Source organism: Phasianus colchicus, chromosome 14, assembly GCF_987193195.1.
Source record: "Phasianus colchicus chromosome 14, bPhaCol1.hap1.1, whole genome shotgun sequence".
Lineage (NCBI taxonomy): Eukaryota > Metazoa > Chordata > Aves > Galliformes > Phasianidae > Phasianus > Phasianus colchicus.
This window is the reverse complement of record NC_143449.1, coordinates 19,755,772-19,779,766: the sequence shown is the minus strand read 5'-3', so window position 1 is coordinate 19,779,766 and position 23,995 is coordinate 19,755,772. Positions and strand designations below refer to the sequence as shown.

Here is a 23,995-nt window from a genome sequence, read left to right as displayed (position 1 = left end):
GCACTGGGTGGGAGGATGTGGAAATCCCAGAGCAGTTTATTTCTGCAGCAGTCCAGCTTTGAAAGAGGCTTCTCCAAGGACCTGGAGTGAACCTTTTCACTCAGCAGCCATTGTTTCTGCAAGTCCTGCTCCTTCCTGACCCACACACAAGTTGCTGCACAGCCCTCCCCCTTGGGGTGGAGAAGGCAGAGTTTCTGTACCATGCCTTCCCATTCGGTGTGATGACAAAACAGGAAAATTCCCTTTTTCTCAGCGCAGTGCTGGTGCCATCACCATCAAGTGATGCTTTCAGTTACTCACTGGCAGAAGCAAGCAGAAGCGGTGCTGCCCAGCACCCACCACCACCAAGCACCCACTGCCAGCTCACCTGTATGCTGAAGCCTTCATGCTGCTCTAAGGGCTCAGGCCATTGAGCTGCAGATAAAACCAAAGCACTCTTCACACGCAGCCCAGAGGCACAGGTCGTATGGCTGTTCTGAACCCCAGACCTAATGTTCTTGTTAACTGGACTGAAAGGCAGCATGTTTACGGCTCTGCTCTCTCAGGTGGTGTGTCCATGTTAGAACTGCTCCTTGCTTTGTGCTTGTCAGAAAGGGAATGGAAGCAGCAAGCAGAAGGAGGAGCATCACTTAGTGCAGAGGCAGCAGGGATCATCACACCACTCGTGCAGTCAGAACGTAAATTCCCGGGGGGACAGTGGTGTATGCAGTTTTACAAACCTGCCACAAGAAAAGGCTTGCTCTGCTGATTCCACTATTCCTCTTAGTTTGGCTTTAGAGAAAAACATCTGCTTACTTGACTAGGTGTCGTATGAGGAGCTCTAACATCTCTCTGTTCTTGTCAGGTAGTTTATAGACCAGGGCATGAATGGCTCCCAGCCTGTAGTCCAGGTTCTCAGATTCTGGGGAGAAGTAACACAGAGAGAAGTTTGTGCCTTTTAAAGTAAATATAGTAAAAGAAAAGTAAAGTCAAACAAAATCTGTGGGAGCCGTTCCATCTGCAATGTAGGGCTGGCTGGCCAAAGCCAGTGATGGGAAGCAGAAGGAAAATGAGATTACATAGCAACAGGGTAATGATTGTGAGAAACAAAGTGAAATGGAAAGAGGGAGAAATGAAGCTTGAAAGGGAGCTCAGGGCCAGCTCTTCACTGAGCACAGGGATGGGATGGGCTGGGCATGGTCAGGTCCTGCCTTCACACTGCACCAGGGGAACCCACAGCCCATTTGCTGGGCATCTCCTTGGCCTGGAAAGCTGGGACACAACAACATGAGAAAATGAACTGTGGAAAAAATGGAGTCCTTGACCCAAAGAGGTCACTTTCAGAAGCATAAATAATCAAGAAACAATCAAATACTCAATGTGAAAAGAATAGTGTGGGATCTCGGCGGCTGGGAAGCTTAATGGTGCAAGTTCTGAAGGAGGAAAGGAAGGGATTTTGCACATATTCAGCCTCCATTGGTTTAATCAATGTTGAAACTAATAAATCTTAGGCTTGAGCACAGTCAGTGGGTGGTGCAAAATTTTCCTTTGCAAGAAACAAGAAGTGTTAGTAATTTTCCAGGGGTCCAAAGTGAGGAGAGGCGGGGATCTCTGCTGGCCTCCTGCTGACTCCAAGGAGAACCGGGGCTGCGAAGGATGCCTTCATACAAAGTGTTTCTGAGTGTGCCACGAAATGCCAGCACTTTCATGCTGAGAGGATGACTAACTCCCTGTATCTCCCTGCTCCCCACCTCAGTGTGCTGGCTCTCAGCAGCCTGAGATGCAGCCAGCTCAGAATATTATGGCTTATTTGAAACAGCCGTAATCACAAGACAGCTGAGGACTAGCTGGGTTAGCAAGGCTACGTCCTGTTGGCTTACTTATGCCACTTGGCTAACCTCTGTTAATGTTGGCTGCAACTCAGTCCTGAGAGGTGCAGAATGAAAACACATTTCTTGTACCAGTAGATGCTTTGGATTCAGCATCCCAGGCCAAATTTCATGAACTAAAAGGATCACCTAACTCTGCTTGGCAACATCACATCGTGTTCCCTCACTGCTTTTAAAATAAATATCCTGATACTTTTGAGAAACAATTCTAGAGCACTTGTGATCATCTGCTTTCAGGTTAGTTGGCACGTCCTGGCTCTCCAGACCCTCTGAAAGGATGAAGCCCTGTCACAGAGAAATGTACTGCAATAGCACAGAAGCCTCTCAAAATTAAGGATCCAGAAGAGAGGGTTGGTGGCAAGTGGCAGATCCCCCAGTGCAGCCTGGCAGAGCTTTCTCAAGTCATCTGAAATGCACCCTGGCTCTGAGCACGGTAACAACAGGCACAAAATTGATGTCATGGTGTGTTTGCCCTGGGCCCCTTTGCAGACACTTGTGTGGCTCCTCCTGGGAGCCCCAGTGCCCACCAGGATGCACCCAGGGTGCCGGAGCCACAGATGCCTCCAGAGCCCTCCGTGCCCTGCAGGGATCAGCACAGGGAGCTGCCCCTGCTGCAGTGAGGGGTCAGCTGGGGGCTGTACTTACTGGCAGCCAGAACCAACTCTTTGTGCAGCTTGTACGTCATGACGGGCTCCGACAGGTTCCTGCAACAAGCAGACAGAAAACTGAGCTCTGGGAGGACAGTGTGACCTCGTGACTGACCTCCAAGGTCGGGGGCAAATCTGCTCACCCACCAGCCTGCTGGTTCCTGGTGGCACCTCCCCCAGATGCACTGCAGGATGTGGCACTGCCACAACAGGCATATTTCTCATAAAGAGAGAAGGAAAAAGGATGCATTCCCTTTTCCAACGCCTCTGCTGCTTCTTTCCCCTTTCCTTTGGCCAGATGCTCACACCTGGCAGTTCTCTTTGCTCCCAGACTGCCCAGAGCAGTGGGATCTGCAGCATTACCTGAGATAAAACTTTAGTGAGCTGGTAATGGTCTTAATGTCCCAGTCACTGCTTTGGAGGTCCACATCCCCTGGGCATTTTGGATCTGGAGGAAGAACAAAATGGCTGTAAAATAAGACCCGTTTTGAGGCTGTTATAAAAAACAAATTCAGGGAGGGCACCGCTTGAGATGAACTAAGCTAGAGCAGCAGGTGGATATTCCCAAAGGTGGAAAAGGAGAACAGCAGTGCTAGTGGCAGAGAGGCTGTTACACTGGATGAAAACACCAGTGCTAACCAGGGGCAAAGGAGGAAGCAGCAGGTAATATTTGGTGGAGAACAGTTAGCAAGGACACATTCCCTGCAGTTTGTTTTCTTCTAGTCAAGGCTGGCAGAAACAGTGCATTCCCATAGACCCAAGATCAGTCTTTTCGTACCCAAATAACCCAACTGTCTGCTCCAGTCCCCCACCCCAAGGACTCCCCAGCAATCAACTGATCTGGGAGCATTCCCCCTCACTGCATGGGGAGGAGGGGGCAGGAGGAGAAGGCAAAGCCGAGCACACAGCCCTCGTGTTCCATCCACATGCACTGACCAGCCCCATTGCTCTGTGGCAGGGTGAGCTGAAGGGCATGGGTGGAGGGGGGCAGCTGGCCTAAGGAAACAGACTGCATGACTTAAATAAAAAGAAATAAGACTAGAAACAGAAAATCTACCTCCTTGCTCAAATTCAGGAAGAAGTTGCTCTGCAGCAGCTATTTCTGCTCAGTGTTGTTGGGCTCTGGATTGTGAGTTTGAACACAGCAGGGTGGCAAGTGGTCAATCCAAGTGGTGAATATTAAATAAAATGAAAAGCCACACGCAGCTGGGGGTCAGAAGGGAAAAACACAGAGCTGTGTGCAGGGAGGGTGAGAATCCAGGAGCAATAAAATCTGAGGCTAAGTAATTAGTCATCGGGCAAGTGTAACTGAATAGCAGGCTCCATGGGAACTGAGTACAGCTTCGTGTCAGCACAAAGCAGTTTTAATAAACAACAACAATAGTAAATGCAAAAACAGCCTTTGAATGCTACATTAATATCAGATGTCCACACACGGAGCTGACAGAGGCTGGCATGTGCCCGAGGCACACAGATAGAACACAAACACACTTCCTGCTCTGTGCTGCAGCCCTCCCAGCACGTGGTGCACAGGGCACAGGAGTCAGGCCCATCTGCACTGGACAGCAGTCACAGCTCCAGGCAGACCCCAGGAGTGCCCAGCTTGGAGAAGTGCTGCTGAGCCCCAGGCACCACTGATCCCAGATATGACAGCCACCCAGCAATTAATGTGCCTGTATGAAACACAAGATTTAGGGTGCAGTAAGTTTGTTACAGAAGTACATATGCTGAGTGGTCCATGAAAATAACCATCTCCCTGCAGCCCCGCAGGAGGGCATGGCAGGTCCCTGCACTCACCTACCCGGGCAGTGCATCCCAGCAGTGGTGCTGAGGTATGTGGGCACACACCTGCAGCAGCACCAGGGCTGTCCCTGCCACAGCAGGGGGCAGTGAGTTGGAGAAGAGCCTTCACACTGCCCATCTGCTGGGGCTTCTGCAAGAGGAAGGGGGGAAGGCACACCCCCACTGCTGCCATCACCTCCTGCTGCTTCCAGCACCCACAGTCAATGCAGTGTGAAGGGAGAGAGCAGGAGTGGGCTGCAGAGACAGCTCCGAAAAGCAGGAGAGGTGCTGCAGGAGCCAGTAGCTGCTTTCCACTGATTCATCTCATTGTAAAAGCCCATTCTCTTTGGCCTGCCCAAACAATACCAAAATATGACAATCTAACCATGTGGAATAATCAATTCTTACCAAAAAAGGCATTCAGCAATTTCTGCACCTGGATATTGCTGCCAACAGTTCGGTAGACGCCCTCTGTGGAAATTCCTGAGAACAACAGAGCCGTGTTAGCCACAAGCTGTCCAAAAGCACCATCTGCTGGAGCCTGCACCCAGATACCCAGCTGTGAGCTGCATGGACAGCCTGCACCCAGCCTGCCCTCGGATGCCACCATGGGCTCCTTACCTTTCGTCTCCACGGCATTGATGCACTTCCGCACAAACTTGAAGCCGACCTCGTTCAGCTCCACTGTTAAAACAGAGGAAGAGGTCTCAGCTGCCAGAGCCCCACATGAGGTCCCCACAGAATCCCTGTGCGCTCCACAGCCCCAGCACTCAGCTGGCTGTGCTTCTATGGAACAAATCTTGATGAGGAATTATGCAGTTTTTGTTGGATTTCTTTTGAGCTCTTTTGAGCACCCCCCCACCCCCTCCCTGTCTCTGAGAAGCGTGGTTCACAGATCTGCCACGTGTGGATCTGTGGCTTGGAATGGGTGGAGTAATCATTTTCCAAATATCTGCCATTACAACTCTTCTACGTGATAAGATCATGCCAATTTTACTTATCTACTCGATTAGATCAAAAAGCCAAAGGTGAAAATTACAAAAAGCAGCTTCACACGCTGCCTGAGTTAAGCAGAACACAGGTTTGGCTCCAGCTGATCAGTGCCTGTCTTAAGGCACTGTGAAAGAGGCAGTTATCATTTATAGATGCACTGTAACTTCTTACTCGTATGATTCAGCTGACAGCTTTCTAGAGCATGAAATTCTAGCTGAAAACTCTGCATTCAAACTTCCATGGTTCAAAAATCAGTCCCACTTTACCTGGGTTTCAAACTAAATTTTGGCTGAAAATGTTGACTTTGAGGTAACGTTTGGCTTAGGGCTTATGGCTGTGATAATGCTAACTCTAAGATAACTCAAGTAAGCCAATCAAGTGCTGATAAGAGCAGGCCCTAAGCCCCAAGAGCCCGTCTGTACTCAGCCCATGAAGCACCGTGCACCAATGTGGGGACACCGTGGTGACAGCAGCACAGGCAACCAAGGAGCTGCATCCCTGCCATGGCCTCTCTCACGGAAAGTGTCCTCAGTATCCCTTACCCATCTCTCCTGCTGCTGTTCTGGGGCCCATAGGTACACATGGAGCTCTGCACCCCTCTGCACGTTGCTGTCAGTACCTTTACTGAGGAAGCTCACCATTACCTGCCCTTGGTATCAGGCACCATCAGGAAAAGAAAGAAATGACACATTCTGGGAACTACACTGCCCACTGCAGAAACCAAAGATGAGCACGTCTGCAGGGAAAGGCACTGCCTGGCCTCAGGACAGCTTCAATATATCAGAGGAATAGAAATGGAAATAACTCACTCTCTTCCTGCTTCGTGATGGGACTGTGGTAGATCTGAAAAAGGGTAATGGGGTGGAGAAAGAAACAAACATAATGCAACACCATTTGGTACATCACTTCAAAAGAAAATGCAGCCCCTCCCAATTCAAGGGAAGTCAGTTTCCAATTAAGCAAGATACCATTATCTACAGAATAAATGAGCTTGCTGACTTCCTACAGTTCACTGGAGTACCTGTTTCAATTTCAAATCTCAGACATGGAATGAGAACTCCCACTTGTTCTACAGGTGCCCTGTGAAAACGGCGGATGCACAGTCTGGCACACAGAGATCTGCTTGTTTGTGCTGTATAGTAAGATTACTTCAGGTGTCAAGACATTCCTTCTTCACCACATACAAAAATGCCATTTGTACTTACTTTAAGAAGAACTAACAGTAGATTATATTCTTGATAGAAAATAAAAACTCCTTTGTACATGAGTGAGTAAAATGAGTGAGCATCAGACACTGCTCAGTGAATGGCTGCCCTCTGAGCACAGCCACCCTCCCTATCATTCCAGGCTGCTTTCTTCCCAAAGCATCAGGCACACAGCACTGCTGGCTGTGCCCACATCCCACCTTGCTGCTCCCACGTCCCACAGCCCCAGCAGCCAGCACTCAGCCCCAGTAGCAGGGCAACATGCAGCCTCTGCCAGCCCTGTCCTAGGGAAAGGCTGCTTGCAAAAACTAGGGGAAAACCACAGGCAATGTGTTTTCCCACAGTGCACATCACACCACAGGAAGTTCAGTAAAATGCAGGAATTCATGCTTTGCTCACATTAAAGGAAGGAAATAACAGCAGCCAGGAACGCTGCTGAACCTCTGCAGGGCGGCTGCTCCACCCTTTGCAAACACTGCAGAAAGCAGGTATAAATAAAAATGTTGTCATGCAGATTTGAGAGTGAGCTTTAGCAGAAGTGCTGTTTGTTTCAGACACTGTGATGCCACAGTTTTTAGGAAGTCTGGCAATTGCAGTTAAATAGAAAAACACACCAAAGCTTAAAAGGGGGGAAAGCAGCATTGCCACTGCAAGCTGTGCTGAGATCAGACAGCACAAAATCCAATTTCAAGTGTGTAGTAACTGAACTGACAGCTTGAGTTACAGGTAAGCAACTGAAGAGAGATCTGTGAAACTGAGCCTGCCAATTTTTACTGATCTTCCTCCCACCAGCAGAGGACACTGCACGACAGCACATCCATGTAGCTTGGAACACTCACGGGCTCCTTTCCATCCATGGCTTCCATCCACAGCCTTCGGTTAGCTTCGGAGAGTGCCTGCAGAGTGATGGTCCCAGACCTGTGCAGTTACCCAGGGGCAGAAGGAAAACATGAAGCACAGATCAGTTTTTAATGAACAGCATTCCTCCAGTATTACAGGGCTGATCTTCCTGGAGACCACTTAAATACGAAGCATCTCACCTTTCATTAGTTTCAATGTCAAAACAAAACCTTTTGTCTATTGAGTCAGTCTTTCTCCTTACACAGGATTTCAGTGTCAGGTCCAAGGTACCCTGGAAAAGAAAGTTGAAGCCAAGCTCAGGAGAGAGAACCATTGGAGAGGATGGAAGGTTCCTCAGCACCCTCAGTCTGAAGCCCAGCTGATGCTGCACAGTGAGGCCCTGGGCAGAGTCATGTGCTGGCAGCACTTAGTGGTGGATGTGAAGCTCAGAATGAAGGAAGCACTGCTACCCCCATCAGTGCCACTGCCCATAGCCTGACCCACATGGATGAGCAGAGCCAGGAGAGCCCCACAGAATGGGCAGCCTGCTCCAGACTGGGCCTGCTTTGTGCATGGCCACGTCCATCTCTTGGCTGTGCTGAGCGCGGCCCCTCATTTGGTTTTGTTTGGTTTTTAAGAGCACCCTTTGTTGTTGTGGCCCTTGAAGATGCGGTCAGCTGTGACCTGGAAAGTGCAAACTGCCAGACTGCAAGAAGCTGGGAAGGGAGGAATCCAAGTTAAGCCCCGACCGGCAGCAAGAGGCCTCAGCAAACATGCTTACAGCACACATGACAATAGATCCCTCCAGCACATACTTTGGACATTTCTTTGCCCTCTGCCAAGGGCTTCCAAAACCCACATTTCATTTGATTGCTGCACTGCACTGAAGGCTGCCAAAGAACACAGCCCATGAGCTCACACACTGCAGAGAGCACACATGACTCGGGGCTCCCAAGGGATGCTGCTCCATGGCAGAGGCAGTGCTCAGAGCCACGGCCCCATCCAAGTGCCCTGCCCCTTCCCTTGCACTGCAGGAGCTGCGGGGAACTCCCAGACACATCCCTTGCTGGTGAAAAATGAAGTACAGCGTGAAAGGATTGGGTTCTTCAGCTGTTGCTGTACTCTACTGCTCAGAGCAGCAACTTCAGCCCTCTCCTCCTCTCCTAACCGTATCCTTACAAGTAAATAGAAATCAAAATTGCAAATCAGTGACAGTGCAAACACGCAAAGGGAAAGAAAGAGTGCTTTTAGAAGCGCTCAGCGAATGACTGCAGGCAGCTGTGTGCATGCCAGGCTGCAGACTCTCAGCCTGTCTGCATGGGACATACAGAAGTCACACAGACACACACAGCTTCCAGCCCCGTCTGGAGGGCTCTGCTCTAGCTGTGCTCTCTCTGCTTGCAGAACAAGATGGAACAGACTCACTGAAGGTAAAAGCCAGGCGCTGGGCGAGGAAAGCACTCACCTGCTTTGCACCAGGCTTCTGGTCCATGGGGGTCATTCTTAAGGTTTTCGCCTCTTTTTCATACTGGCAATAATACTTCACCCAGGAGATGCCCAGTGCCCCTGTGGGAACACAGGGAAGCAGGAATCCTTCAGTACAGGTTAAGGACATAAATATATAATAGTAAGTACATCTGTATATATAATAAAAAAGTTAACTGCTCACAGAATAAGTTATCTGTTGACTCAAGAGGCCATGCAGGCTTCTGTCCCTTGAGTGTTCATGCTTGCACAACCAATAAGTACTGGTAAGAGATTGATTTTGATTGAATTCAGTACAGAATCACAAGTCTTGCAGCCAGCAGTTAACCTTCATCACCACACAGCACTTCAGCTCTGCTCATGTGCACTCAGAGTCACCGTCTGAGCCACTACATCTATATGCAGTGCAGAAGGTGGCATCTTTCTGATGCCCAGACTGACTTATGGGGACAACCTCAAACAGGGTCACTCTCCCAGTGCCTCTTTGCTGCCTGGACCAGGGCAGAAAATGGCTGCAGAAAATGTGGGGACCAAAGGCCCATGGCTCTGTGGAACTCGCACCAGCAGAGCTGACTGACTGCAAGGGCATGCACTTCACCTGGGGTGAGCTACACAGGACAGTAAATAGCAACAATTCAGCATCCAGCATGTCACGCTGAAGGGACCTCCACAGAAGCAAGCAGTGCAGTACAAAAAGCTCCAAGCAGCAGCCCTGTAATCACCCCGGAGCTGCACAGTGAGGTGGGCTATAAATGAAATCCTTATCAGAGAGGAGAAGCTGGACAGGACAGCATGTTCATTCTGATAAACTGCAGACAAGGAGCAATCTGCCAGAGCTCCGGCTCTCTGGCTAAATGGAATCAAGGACTTCATTTTTTCCCAACGTAGGCAATCAGCTCCTTGTTTACATGGCTGGCACAGCCTGTGCCACCACCGGGAAAGCTGTCAGCTGCAACTCCTCAGCCACTACGGGGCACAGCCCACAGACTCCCCATGGGCTGGGAGCCGAGCACAGCCCTGGCAGCAGGGCTCAGTGCCCCTGCAGCATCTTAGTGCAGATGAAACCATTACATTTCTCCTGAGTGTACAGATAGCCCTCGATGGTTGGCTGCCCAGGGAGCTTGCACGTCAGGGGGGCTTCCTTCATCCTTTTCTTCAGGTCTTCCAGCTCCTCCCGCGTGCTGGAAAAATGGTTCCTTGTCTGGCAGGGGAACACACAAAGAGGTACGTCTGAACAAGAGAAAATTCATGCATTTCTGATTAAAACTTCAGCCTCAAACTTTAGGTACTCTGGCAGAAATGTATCTGTTCCCAACTCCACAAATTCACATGAAAGCTGAAGAACATGGGGCTTCCAAAGATGGTTGAAGGGACAAGGTTTAACATCTCGTACATTGAAACAGCAGTGAAGAGTCATCACTGGGAGGACACTTTTCTTTCAGTGCAAGAATCTCGGCACTTCTTAAGGCTGGGTGGAGGAGGAGGAAGCACCTGAACGCTCTGCACTGTTCCTTGGGTAACAGGTGCATTCTCCTACAAACTTGGGGTGCTGATTCCTCAAAAGATCATGCTGCACTGCTTGGCATTTTAAGGAGTTGTGTCAGCGCAGGGTGCAAACTGAAGGCATCTTTACAGAACACAGCTCAACCAATTAAGAAGCCAGCAGCAAACTTGGCCTGGTGCAGACTTATGGCTGCTGCTCCATGGGAATGAGGGCCAGCCATAAAAGTGTGAGGATAAAAGGGCCGTGACACAGATCCTTCACCTCATGAGTATACTTGGTCAGCAGAGGAGGTTACCAAAGCATTTAGTAAGCTGGTATCATTAACATGAAAATCTAAGGTCTTTTTAGAAAATACAGTTTAAATTCATGAAGTTGGAAGGAATTCTTAGGCTTGTTTATGCACAAGGTTAAACAGTATGATGTTGATAGCCTCCTCTGGACAGAACCTGGGGTTTCTGAAAAGCACTGCCAGAGCACTTGCAGACTCTCCTGTGCAGGAGAGCAGATGATACATGTGAACTAAGGAGGAAATAACCGTCTCTGCACTTCCCACAGTGCAACCATAGAGTGCATTTTGCATTGTAAATACTTTCAAAGAGTTATAGAACACAAATGAGAATAGAAGGCACATGAAAAAAAAACCATTCCAGCTGGGCAGGAACGTACATTCTGCAGGCTGAGCTGGAGCTGCTGCTTGTAAGGGAGGAAATCCTGCGTGAGCTCAACTGTCAGGTTGTTGTATGTAAAGAGGCTGTGGAGAAAAGCCAGCACCTGCAAAGGAGGGAAAGGACACAGACTAAACTTATCTTCTGAAGTTTCTAATCAGAGGAAAGTTCGGCAGGATGCAGGCTTTGAGAAATTATATATACAAATACAGTTCTTGCAGTTTTGGAGGGATGTGAATTGACTTACTGACCACAGCATCTCTAATACCTAGGTCTGCCTCCCACAGATATACTGCCTTGGTAAAACACAACCCAAATGAAAGACACTGCTTGGGAAGCAGGAGCTGACCCTCAGAGAGAGCTTGTCTGTGAGACCAGCGCCAGGGCAGGGCCCTGGACACAGCCTGGGCTGACACAGGAGCAGACCTCAGAAGGCTGTACTGCTCACCAAATACAAGGCATCCAAGACAATTAATAACAAGTTCCACCTACAGTGTGTCTACTGGCCTGCTCTCAGGACTGACAGACAGACCTGAGAAACAAGTCTGTGGCTTCACAGTCTTCCATCAAACACCACTGGAGCAGCAGCAGCCCCAGCGTCCAACTCCTGTTCCACTATGAGAATCCCCAGGCCTGCATTCAGTCTGGTAACACTCCTTTCTGTGACTGTCACTACGTCAGTACACCTGAGCATCCAACAGCTGCTGAAAGTAAAGGGAGCTCCTACCGGTTCGACAATACTGAATTTCTTGCTCTCTTGTACTTCTTGGATCTGGTACACATACTCAAGGGAGGACTCAAAGAAATTGTGCCTCTCTTTGTCAACCTGAAGGTCAGCCTGAAAGAAAAAGGATAAGCAGGTAGAAAAAAATAAATTACATCCATCCAATATTCGACTAGCATTTGTCTCTCAGCCCAGAAGTAGTTCTGCCCTCACTTCAGGAAATGCCCTGTGTGTTTGGCTCCAGTTCTGAACACTGGTGCAGAATCAGAAGACTCGAACACTTGTTCTCAGATCTACCCTTCTCATTAACAGATCAGAACTTCACACCACTCAGTAAGGACTGTGCTTTCCCTAAGCACATTTGTTATTCTAACATAAGCTCCTTCTCTACCCACAGCCCTGCTGGTGAGGACAGCAGTGTCCTGACCCCTCCAGAATCCTGCTAGGACCTGAAACCAGCAATTCCAGAGCTGCAGCACAAGGCAGGACACTGTGGCATGCTATGTTACCATGCCTTATACAAATTCTGTTTTGCAGAGGTGTTTGTAACTGGATCAGACAGATCTGATTTGATCCAACTACCCTGACGTGGGCTGGGACTTTCCCTTCCTGCTGCAGAACATTTGGCAGAAGCAGCTCAAAGGCCTCCTCTGCCACTGCCCTCCTGCCTGCATGCAAGGCATGAAGCCACAACTGCTGCCCAGCACTCCAAGTGAACTACCACGTCCATCTCCCTGGCCTCATCCATGTGAACAGGCTTTAGGTACATTTTGGTGATGCTTTTTCTAGACTTGACTGAAGAAAACTCCATACACACCTCCTGTAACTGGGACTCCTTCTTTTTAGAGGAGAGGTGCAAATGGCGATCCAGCATGGAATAAAACTTCTCACCATCCTTCTCAAACTTCTTCTTTCTTTCCTGTAGATGCAAGAGTTGAAGCAGGACCAGTTACTGTGTCTTTCAAATAGGAACATACTACAATAACAAGATCTTCAGTGCCATTCAGTGTTCCCATGGAAAAATTCTGGTGGAATCAGAACAGAAGGTCACTTTTCATCCAGCTGCTTTCCCCAGGTATTTGCTTACATTGGATTCAGTTATACTTTGTGAACAAGCTCTGGCAAGATTTTATGGAACAGATATTCTAAATATTTTCTCATGTCAACACTGTGGCAAAAGCCCCATAGAAGAGTTACTGTTCCCCTTCTCAATCACTTCAGTGTCAAGTAAACTTGAGATGCCCTAGCGCATCAAAAACATATTCACAATCTGCTCTTGTGCTGCTCACATAATTCAGAAACAACTGGGTAAGCACTTTAATCCCAAAGACATGCCCAGGAAAGAAAAGATTTACGAGGAGCCTGGCAATTTTCCATTCTGAAGCTTTTATCATGTGTTTCTGAAATGTATGAGAATGAAAGCAGAAGACGAGATGGTGACACGTGGGGGTGAAGTCATCATCTCTTCATTAGCGGTGCTGGAAACACAGATCACAAACCACAAGGTCAAAACTCACACAAATTTCAGTGTGTAGAGCCCAGCCTGAATACAGCCCAAATGCTGCACCCAGCATTACAACAAACAGTGATCAGCTCCACTTCTTGGAGATCTGCTGCAGATGGTCTGGTTCTTATTGACCTGTTTTACATCTCAAACATGCAAAGCACAGGCATGCAAACGTGAAGTGTGAACTGATCTGTTAAGACTCTATGAAGGAAGCACTACAACAAAAAGATTTGCTTGTATGGACAAATCTTAAGAGGTAAATGTCTGGAATGAGAACAGAAAGAGAAAATTGAGAATTAGGCCCAGAGGGGACCCAGCAAGAAGCTGAGCTGAGGACTGTCAGCTTGCTGAAGAGCACAGTGAAGAATCAACCATCAGCAGAAGCCAGGTTAAAAAACATTCACGTAAGAAGGTGAACCACCAGTGATTGCTGAGAGGCAATCATATCACTACAGTTAAGGATGTCCAGCCAGCCAGCAGCCCCTCTGCCAGGCCCAAACAGCTGAGGACTGCTGCCTGCAGGAGATGCAGAGGATGCCCAAACCCTCTGGCTAACTTTTGAAGGCTCAGAAAGTGGATAGCAGAGATAGGACACCTCAGCCCATTGTGGAATTAATGGTATCTTCGCCCAGCTAACTCCTAAGAGCCCTGAAATGCTGTTCTCTTGCACCATTTCAGCAAACATACCAACACCAGCTAGAAACAGGCCATTAAATACTAGGCAGTTTGCTCATGAATTCAGCAGTGCTTGAGTTTGGGGATGTGTTTCTCAAATAAAGTTCTTTTCCTTCCTTTGGTTAGTTCTGCCATGAAGTTTTGCTTCCCTGTTCTGCCTGTATGGACTATTACATAGGATGTCCTACTGAGTGGGCACGTGAGGCTCCCAGCTGGTGCTCCAGCTCTGTGCAGTCAGCCCTCGCCTATCTGTTTTCTTGGCCCTTTGCTCACAGCAGCTACTGCTGTATTCCCTCTAGAAGAAATGCTATTTTCAGTGGGCACACACGAGCACATGCTCGGTTGTTTACTGGAGCATATGAAGATATAGACCCTAGGAGGCAGCACACGGTTGCCCACCTCATCCCCTGTGGATGGCATCTGTGAGGGCTGGGCAGAGGCACTTGCAGGCAGCAGCCAGGCCAGGGCTGGCAGCCTCCCTGCAGCCTGGCGGGGGAGCAGCTCGCCTCCAGCACTCAGACTCGTGGCAGTGGGCACCAGTTCCTTAGAACAACCTCAGGCTAAGGTTGGACAAGCACTGCTGCTGGCTGCCTTCCTCAGGAGAGGAATTCTCACCCCACAAGAGTCCTGTTTCTCTATTCCTTGCACACTGCTATTTGACAATTAGCAAAACGCAGCAACGCTTGCAGAGGCACCAGGCTGAGTGTTCCTGTTCAACAGCTCAGAGTAGGGTGGGCTGGGACCAGCAAGCCCTTTTAGCTGTAATTGCACCCACTGCATGGCAGATGCACTGAGACGATGAGACCCCTGGCCAGGATTGGGTTTATCTTCTGGTATCATCCCCTGTGCACCTAACTCTGTGTTTGCTAATGGATGCCTCACAGTAAGGAGACCCAGCCATGAAACCCAGAGGAGAAGAGTCCACCAAGAGTGAAACCCAATGCGAGAAGCGCTGAGCTGAGGAGCCAATGCCAGGAAGCAGTCAGAACAAAACAACACACCCTCGTGGCTAATGCTGGTGATAAGCAAATCCGAAGTCAGACGGACGCAAAAGCTGCTGTGAAGCAGAAAGTACCACTTCTGTAAAGTCACACCTCAGGACTGTCTGCCACGAGGTGCCATGTCTAACAAAGCCAGGAACATAAGATTACTTCCACTTTGCAACAAGGAGCCACCGAGCCCCGTGGTGTCCTGTAGCACATGCATTAAACCAGAGCTGCACCCTGTGCCCATGAGCAGCACAGCTCGCAGATGGTTGCTCGGCAGGAGGATGGTGATGCCAGCAGCAGGACACAGACGCACTGGTGATGGTGAGCTGACCACATGCTGTGATGGGAGGTGCCCACGAGGCCTGGGGGCCATGCAGAGCTTTTTCTGCAGCAGCAGCCCTTTGGGAGCAGCCATGTGCACAGCCAGTCATCTTGCACTCTGGCTAATTAACATACAACTGGAAAGCAGGAGGATGTACTACAAATCCCTCCTGATTTCCAAGCCAAGGTTTCTAAGCGCTTGTTGGCTGCTGAACAGAGCAAGGCAAGACAAAAGGGAAAAAAAAAAAAAAAGAGCACAACAAAAGAACCAGCCAGACTGAAGCACAATCCAGAGAGATGAGCACAAATGGATTCCTCATGAATATTCAGCAAAGGACAGCATTATCTCCCCACTGAGACTTGCCAGTGCTTGAGTCCAAGAAGCCATACTACTTTGATCAGCTCACAGCAGAGGTGCTCCCACCCAAAGGCAGCCAGCACAAAGCAGCACCGTTGGGAGCAGTGAGGGCACAGGGGACTCACCAGAATGTCCCTCCACCATCTATTTGCTGTCTGTGAGAGAGGCACAGCACAGAGCCTGCCCAGAGCCAGATGGCATTGGGTTCCCTTTGGTGGCTCCAGGCCACAGCCACTCACTGCTTCCCACTCCATCTTTCCATCTGCAACAAGCATGTCTCTGATGACCTCTCCTTCTCTGATAACTGAGAGCTCCACCATCCCAGCTACTAAGGCCACACATCAAAATCTTCTCATTTTCCAGCATCACTGCTTCACCCAGCACCCCTGGCACTCAAAGAGCTTCTGATGGAGAGGAGATGGCACGTGGCAGGACACAAAATCCACTGAGTTCATAAAACGGGTGGAGTGCAGGCTCCATGAATGTGACCTGATGTGAAATGGGGACACAGGCCATCCCATGCTTGCCCTCCCTCACCCAAAACCTGCACCCCTCTGATGCCAGCCGTGTCCTTCCCATGCTGTTCTCTATTTGCTGCTTCATCTTGAGCAGAATGGGGTGTGAGGCCAGGGCTGGGAAATGGGTGAGCTCAGGCTGTCCTTGGCTCTTATGCACAAACACTTAACCAGCAACTCACAGCTGGACTGACAGCCTCACAGCCTGCAGGGCACGAGGTCCTGCTGAGCACCCAGAGCTGCCCCAGCACTGCACATGGCAGGGGGAAGCTGCTCATCCCCAGGAAAACGGGTTAACGTAGGCTCAGATGTCTCAGTCAGACCGCCTGGCTTCTCTCCAGCCACAGTCATCACAAAGACTCAATTCAAACGCTCTTCCTATCTGGCTTCAGCATCTTGCACAAAGAACAGAAAACATCTCACATAAGGCGCCTCTGCCAAAATGTAGGAAACGAATCAGAGGGCACAAGCCATGCCCGCCACATCTGCGGTCTGCATGGCAGCTGCCTGGCCTCCTGCATGCTGCCAGGGAGGGCTGGGGCCATGGCATGGCAGGCTTGGGGATGGAGGGAGGGCCCTGCCTGCCCTGACCTTGCTGTGGGGGATGTGCATGAGCAGCCTGAGCCCTGTGAACCCTGAGCTCTGTGTGCCCCCTGAGCTCTATGTGCCATAAGCTTTATGTGCCATAAGCTGTGTGCCATAAGCTCTGTGTGCCATAAGCTCAGTGTGCCCCCTGAGCCCTCCCTGCAGTGGGGAGGGGGCACAGCTCTGGAGGAGAGCTCTAAGTCATAGGCAAAGTGACGCTGGCATGGCGAGGGTTGGCCCAAGTAGAAGCAGCCTAAGAGCCATGTTAACACAGTCATCTTAACATCTGTAGGCTGTTGCCCTCTTGACTTAAGTGCTGCATAAACATGAAGGGAGAAAAAGCTTGACCTCGTCCCCTGAATCCCTCCCATGACTCTGTAAATACTCGCTGCTGATGCAGGCAGGGCAGTCAGAGGAAGGCTTCTCTCAGCCCCCGTGTTTGCAATGCAGATGCACAGAGATGCACAGCCCACAGGCCTGGAGGTGCTCTGTGAACCACTCCAATGGCTGTGCTGCTGCCCCACCACGCTCCCACTGCTGTGGTTGCTCCGAGGCATGTTTCACAAACGCAGCAGTTGTACGGGGGGATTCTGAAGGGCAGGATGGTGATCAAGTACCATTTCTTAAATCCTGTATTTATACAACGTCAAAGACTCCAGATGGGCTGGGCCGAATCCAAGCCCCAAGTGTTCTCCAAAACATCTCCATTTCTGAGCTGGTTCCGAGCCAGCTCCATTTTAAGCTGCCTCTGGGTAACGTGGAACCTGGACTTCTTGATAGCAGACAAGGGAAAAATAATCTTTCCTACTCAACATGCGCAGTATTTGATTTTTACACTTTGTTTCTTTTAAAGTTTCATCCATCTGAAAGACTCATTAGAAGTTTTATTTAAATATTTCATAACAAAAGCGCTCAAGTTTTGCTTGCTGGCCTCTGCTGCTCGTTCTCCCCCCTCCTCACTCCAGGACACGTTTATGGGGGGAAAGCATTTCATTTTCAGTAGCATTAAATGAACAGAAGGGAGAAAAGGGAAAGAAGCAGGGAATAGTTCTTAATCTTGCTTTGAAAGAGCATTCCTCACTCAGGACAGAGACAGAGCTGGAATTATGCCGGAAGAGAACCCAAAGAATTCAGGAAAAGGTTTTGGAGCCTCTTTTGACTGAAAAATCAGAGTAAAGTCGCCCCAGCATTTGAGCGCCAGCATCAGACGAGGAAGATTCTGAAAGCATGCAGCCTACATGTGGTGCAGCAATTGTCTGCTTTCACAAAACAACAAAAAGCAGGAAGAGAAAGGAATTCAAACACAGCACTAGAAAACAAATCTCTTTGGATTTAAGAGAAATAAATAAGTCTTACCTTGGTGAACCCTATTTGCTCCTTCCGAAAATTTTCCAAAGGTTTGATCAGCAAATCACTAGCATTCTGTACCTAACATGCAGAGAAAGGAACACTGTAATTACAGGGCACAGATTCATTTTCTCCATAATAGAGGCTGAGCGGGGCTGGAAGCCAAGAACTCCCTGATCTTTTCTAAATGAAAATCTTTTCTGGCTCCAAACTTGTGCTCTGTCCACAGGTGAAGTCTCTTAACCTCCTGTATCCGCTTGTTTCCATTTGTAATGCATGGAAAACATGAACCACAGCCCATGAAGCTTTGTGGAACTCTGGTAATTAGCAAAAGGGTTTCTCCCCCCCCCCACCATATGCACGTGCGCCAACAGATAGTGAACCAGATCTGTCTTCCCCAGATTTGTTGTTACTCCCATGAAATCCCCAGGGCCAACCTGCCAGAGCTGGAGCCCTTCAGGACGTGCATGGTGCTGGCTGCAGGCACACAGCCAAGGCAGGCTTTGCTCCTGGTGCCCCAGCAGCAGAACCAGGCTGGGAGCCCTCTGTTCAGACAGCACAGCTGTACTCCCTCCTGCTGGCCCAGCACGCTGCTGTATGAGCCCTACTTCCATCACAGCACCGCGGCTGCTGTGTGTCAAAGTGGTGAAAAAGGGAAGCCTGCCCTGGTCTCCCATGTTTTACAGAAGGGAGAGGGGAAGAGAAGGGGATATGACACTGCACTGGTGCAGCCCTTTCAGGCAGTTTAAAGCTGGTGAACATGACGGCAGTACAAAACATCCTGTGAGAACTACTGTAAGGAGACTGGTCCTGCAAGTGGAAGGCAAAACCAAAATAATTGGAAAAGTCGGCTAAGTTCCGTGAAAGCATCCATGATTGCTGGAACGACCCCTTCCACTCATTCACCCATGGCAGAACGAGCCATTGCCTGGGCTGTAAATAATACAGAAATATCATGCTGTTCTCCTGCAGCCTGTAGCTGCTTCCCTCCCCCTGCTTTCCCATGGGCACGCAGGGCATTGCAGCAGTGCCCCACTGGAGCTGCCAGGCACGAGCTCCCATTGCTGCACGAGGCAACAGCAAACAGCAGCTAATTCCTGGCATGCTGTAAAAGCTCTCCACCGAGCCCAACCTTCGTGTTTTTCCTGGAATTAAGAGCGAAATGGAAAGCCAACACTAGCTGTGTGTTGAGGAGTTTTGAAGATGAAGAGGGCACATGACAGCAGGGGGCAAATCTTCCTGCAGGAGCTGAGTGCAGGGAGGGCAGTGGCACAGCAGGACAGTGCACACTGCCACTGGGGAGAATGAAGCCAGAAATGCACCCAGAGAGAGCCCAGCAGTGCTGGGCTGTGCAGCAGAGTGGCTGCACAGCATGCAGGAGAGGTTTGGGTGCTGGTGTGGAACTGCCCACCCCATCCAGCACCTCTCCCTCTGCTATTCAGGACATGGGCTGCAAATACAGTGTCCTGCTGCTGTGGCTCCTGCATGACAAGAAGCTTTACACTGAGCTGCGTGCTGCAGCTGGGCCATGATTTAGCATTTACAAGTTACAACCAGGCAGCAATTACCAGAAGGCGGTTAGGATCATCTTACCATCATTGATCTCTCAAGCTCTACCTCCTGGAGAAGCTCTGCGAACTCCTTGAAGGACTCAGCTGCAGGGAGGACAAAGATACAGTCAATGTGGCAGTGCTGGACAGGCTGCTGGCAGGTGTGCAGAGCTCCTGTGCTGGGCCATCCCTGCAGCCATGAGCACAGCTCACCCTGCACTGCTGGACAGCCAGGAGCCAGGAGCACTGCACAGCTGGGAGAGCTGTGGGGGCTTTGCTGGGCCAGGACAAGATGTAAAAATACCCAAACAGCAGAGATTATGTTCAGCAACAAAAAGCACAAAGTCGTTGTGATGAGGAAGGAAGGGCAGCAGCTGCTGAAAAGGTTTAGGTACTGACATTGCTCCACACAACGTTCAACAATGAAACAAAAAGAATCTCAGGCAGCAGCATTTTTCTTGGAGTCCAACTGAAACAAAAATAGTATGAAACCTTTCCTTTAGCGAACTGAAAAAGCAAGATTTGTTCAGTCTGGTGGAAAAAAGGAGAGCAGGTGGGAACAGCAGAGCTCCTTCCAGGAAAAGGGGCAGTTATGGAGCGGAACATCCAGCCGTGCTCCCTGCCCCCAGAGGGCAGAGCACAGCAAGCAGCTGAACTGGTACGGGGCAGACTGCAGCCAGCTGTCACGGGAAACCCTTCTCACCACGCAGGCAGTAACAACACTGAAATGAGAAGCGCAGAAGCCCCAGCTCCGGGCAGCAGCTACCTGTGCACAGCGCGGTGGGGCGCGGAGCCCCGGGGCTCTTCCAGCTGTGTGAGCAGACCTGGGAACTGCGTGGGAGGGAGGGAACGAACACAGGGCCGTGCTGCTGGGAGATGCTCCTGTGCACAGCCCCCAGCTCCAGCAGCACCTGCAAGCAGCGCACAGCAGCATTTTCTCTGTAATACCTACTGGAATCCCCTTGCTTGCAGTTCAGGCTCTGCACTCACACCAAAGCATGCTAACCAACACAAAGAATATCTGAGAACTAACCAAAAGGTGACCCAGCAGAGCGGCTTGTAGCAGAGCTCTGGAGAGCAGCACCAAGGGCTCTCAGCATGAACAGCCACGAGGGAATGAATGAACCACACACACAGTGAGGCACATGCAGCAATAGCCTGAGCCACAGATAAGGGACAGGATGCATTTTTGCCATATCTGCAAGCTGAGGGCTCCACATCCACAGGCAAAACCTCTGGAAAAGCACCTGTCCTGCTGGAAGCTGCTGTGATGCTGCAGTGCAGTGAGCCAGCGTGAAACTGTGGAGTTACAGGACTCAACCTACAGCTGCTGAGGCAGACACAAAGCAGAGAAACCACAACCTCGTGATGCAGTCACTCAGCTGGCACCATCAACACACAGCACAGCTCTCCTTATGAGTCAGTGCTTTCTGAGTTCTGCTCCACGGTGAAGGATTGAGAGCCCCATGCAGCAGCGTCCCTGCAGCACACCGTCCCGCTGCAGGGCTGGCAGGAGGACTTCCCTGTGGTTACTCACAGCTGCATGAAAGCCGAGGTGCACACACAGGCACCAGGAGCCACATGCAAGGAGTCTGAGCTAGCAAAGGAATTAACACAGGGCGGAAAAGCCTCCAGCCCTGAAGTTATAGGGAAAATGTCAGTGCCGAGAATTTTTTTGCTGGATGTGCATTTCTTCCCCTGCAGGAACACAGGCACACATGGCCTGGCTGCAGCCACACACGGCCCCCAAACACATCCCACAGCTCCAGCTGCAGTGCCAGCATTGGAGTCCCGACCCACAGCACTCAAAACCACCGCCTTGGGTGCATGGGTGTCAGCTGTGTCTGTCTGCACGAAAAGAAGAAAGAGCAGCACCAACTGTATTTACAGATTAAACACGTTCCCTGAAGGCCGATAAGAGCTCAGTCATGTTTTGCTTCGTTCCCATATCTGTGCATCAGAGCAGCTCCTACGCTCACACGCATCTGTGTTCTTCAGAAGCCTGACAGCTTCTGGAGCTGCTATGGAGATGCCAACACCCTGCTCATGTTTTGGGAACAAGAAAGACTTGCAGAGCAGCTCAGCCCTGAGCAGATGCTACAGGCTTGCTGTAAGAGGAGGAACACAATACAGGCATTTTCATACCAGGTGATCCAGGCCTCTTCTCAAAAAAGCAAAACAAATATTTCCCTGCAAAAACAGAAAAGGGTTTTGCTCCTTGAAGTGTCTTACATCTCCTCTTCTCTCCGCTCCCCATAGAGCTGCTTGCTTTAAACCCCTCTGCTCCCCCAGAGTTCTTTAGAATGCAACAGCTCTCCCTGCATTACCCAGATGTGTTTGGAAATGCAGCACCTCTATTTCCATTAGGTTTGGAAGCTGACTCACTTCCAGTAGGCTTCACCTAGCAACTTTCCATAAAGGGAATTAGATTTTGAAGGGCACACCACAATCCGCTTTGAACAGCTTTAAATAACACAACCAGCAGAGCAGGCTCTACTTCCTTCCCCTTCCTGCGCCAGCTGAGACCTGACATCAGCATGTCTCACTTGCAGCCCCCTGCAGACTGACAGAAGATGCCATTATTTCAGAAGTGCCCCACAGCCTCCACTGCAGTGGGAGATTTCCTGCTGCCCCTGTGTGCCCCTCCTGCCCCCCTACAGCAATGCAACAGCTCAGCTCAGAAACACATTGTGTTTAGGGTGCTCCTTGCATTCCTTGGGTGCAGCTGGCAGCTGTGCAATGTGCACAGCATGTGCTGGGCTGGCAGGGAGGAATCACTCTGGATTGCTAATCCCAAACCAGAAGTGTTTGTATGGGGACTATTTCCCATTCAACAACACATCCAACAGGATGCTGTTACTGGCAGTCTGCAGCACGGGGCTGCCCTGTACTTGCAAGATGCCTGCAGCAGAGCCAAGCAGCAAGAGCAGCAGCATCCATTGGGCTGAGGACACAAGGCAAAGCACCTCATGCTCCCTCTGCACTGGAAACATGGGCTGAGCCTCAGGACCACCAGGGGATGGAACAGCAGTGTGCTCACTGCAGCACACTGTGCCAGTGCTGGTTGGGCACAGTGGGACCGTGGAGAGGCAATGTGAGTGCCTGCTGGGCTGAGGAACCCGGTCCTGGTTCTGTTCAGAAACCACCAGCATAGGCAGATTCCTAAAGAGAGACACCTTCTCAGTAAGTGAAAGTTTGCATCAAAAAGAAGAAAACTCACCAATGTTAATCTCGTCATCTGTTAGGGTGTCACCAATAAAATCAAACTGAAAGGACTGCAGAGTCTGGGAGAACTTCTGTACTGCCGAGGAGTAACCTGGAAAAGCGCAAAGAGACGGCCGTGTTCTTACAGTGGTTACACAGAGCCTTAGGAAATTTACTCTGAGTGGAAAAGTACAACATTGAGTGATGCGGTTAAAAACAACCCAGTGTCGCCATGAATTTGCTTTTGGTTGCTTTGTGTAGAGGCAGAAATAATCACGAGAAAAGTGCAGGACCCAAACCAAGAGTCCCCGGGGGTCAGACACTGCAGCAGCTGCCGAGGGAGCTCCCAGCCCCAGGCAGGGACACTTCCTGAGGTGCTGCAGCTCAGCCCCAATTATTTTTGGACTTTGCAGAGACATTTCCAGCCAAAGGGATCCTTTGTGTCCTCGCATCCTGTGTGGCTGCTCCGCAGCTTTCTGAGTGGCTCCTTTGTTTACATGGCTCTGATTACATTGGCAGAAGCACTGCACAGGGACGGGGCGGCATGAATGCAGGGCAGCCCCAGCCCAGGCAGCGACCTGCGGGGTGGCAGCCAGAGGGACGCAGCCGCGGGCAGGGGATGGCAGCATGCACCAGTGCGGGCGGTGCGGTCTCCTTCTGACAGCAAACACCTGAGGACAGACAGGCTGACCTCACCTTACGAACAGCCAGCAGGGTGTAGACACTAACGCAAAAGCAAATGAGTCATTTCAGACTTTGGTTTACGGCTGTTTTCCCTAACTTTGGACTGCACGGAACCAGACCGGACCCCTCGGTGGAGGAGCACCAGGGCAGAGCTCTGAGAAATTCAGGAAGTTACAAACGTGGAAGAGGTGAAGGAGCAGATGTCAGCGTGCAGAGAATGGGCAAAAATGAGGGTTCTGCACAAAAAGTAATATAAATCAGTGAGGAACTGCCCCTGCTTAAGTCCTGGCTACTATCATAGAATCACAGAATCACAGAATGCCCTGGGCTGAAAAGGACCACAGTGCTCATCCAGTTCCAACTCCCTGCTGTGTGCAGGTCACCAACCAGCAGACCAGGCTGCCCAGAGCCACATCCAGCCTGGCCTTGATGCCTGCAGGGATGGGGCATCCACAGCCTCCTTGGGCAACCTGTTCCACTGCCTCACCACCTCTGTGTGAAAAACTTCCTCCTAATATCTAACCTAAGCCTCTGCTGTAAAATCTGC

The 23,995-nt window shown here is 50.2% G+C and overlaps 1 protein-coding gene across 2 annotated transcripts in view; it reads right to left on the bottom strand.

Moving 5' to 3' along the window:
* OPHN1 (oligophrenin 1) overlaps nt 1-23,995 on the bottom strand; it is a 47,930-nt gene that overhangs the window by 10,538 nt on the left and 13,397 nt on the right. For both annotated transcript variants that reach the window (XM_090150546.1, XM_031593964.2), the window contains exons 2-17: nt 22,781-22,876; nt 19,604-19,665; nt 18,020-18,091; nt 12,531-12,632; nt 11,717-11,827; nt 10,991-11,095; nt 9,892-10,021; nt 8,801-8,901; nt 7,536-7,627; nt 7,335-7,413; nt 6,100-6,133; nt 4,919-4,981; nt 4,706-4,780; nt 2,879-2,963; nt 2,514-2,572; nt 796-901 (exon numbers count right to left, since the gene is read on the bottom strand). In XM_090150546.1, coding sequence (XP_090006672.1) covers nt 796-901; nt 2,514-2,572; nt 2,879-2,963; nt 4,706-4,780; nt 4,919-4,981; nt 6,100-6,133; nt 7,335-7,413; nt 7,536-7,627; nt 8,801-8,901; nt 9,892-10,021; nt 10,991-11,095; nt 11,717-11,827; nt 12,531-12,632; nt 18,020-18,091; nt 19,604-19,665; nt 22,781-22,876 — 1,372 coding nt within the window. The remainder of the gene's footprint in view (nt 1-795; nt 902-2,513; nt 2,573-2,878; nt 2,964-4,705; nt 4,781-4,918; nt 4,982-6,099; nt 6,134-7,334; nt 7,414-7,535; nt 7,628-8,800; nt 8,902-9,891; nt 10,022-10,990; nt 11,096-11,716; nt 11,828-12,530; nt 12,633-18,019; nt 18,092-19,603; nt 19,666-22,780; nt 22,877-23,995) is intronic.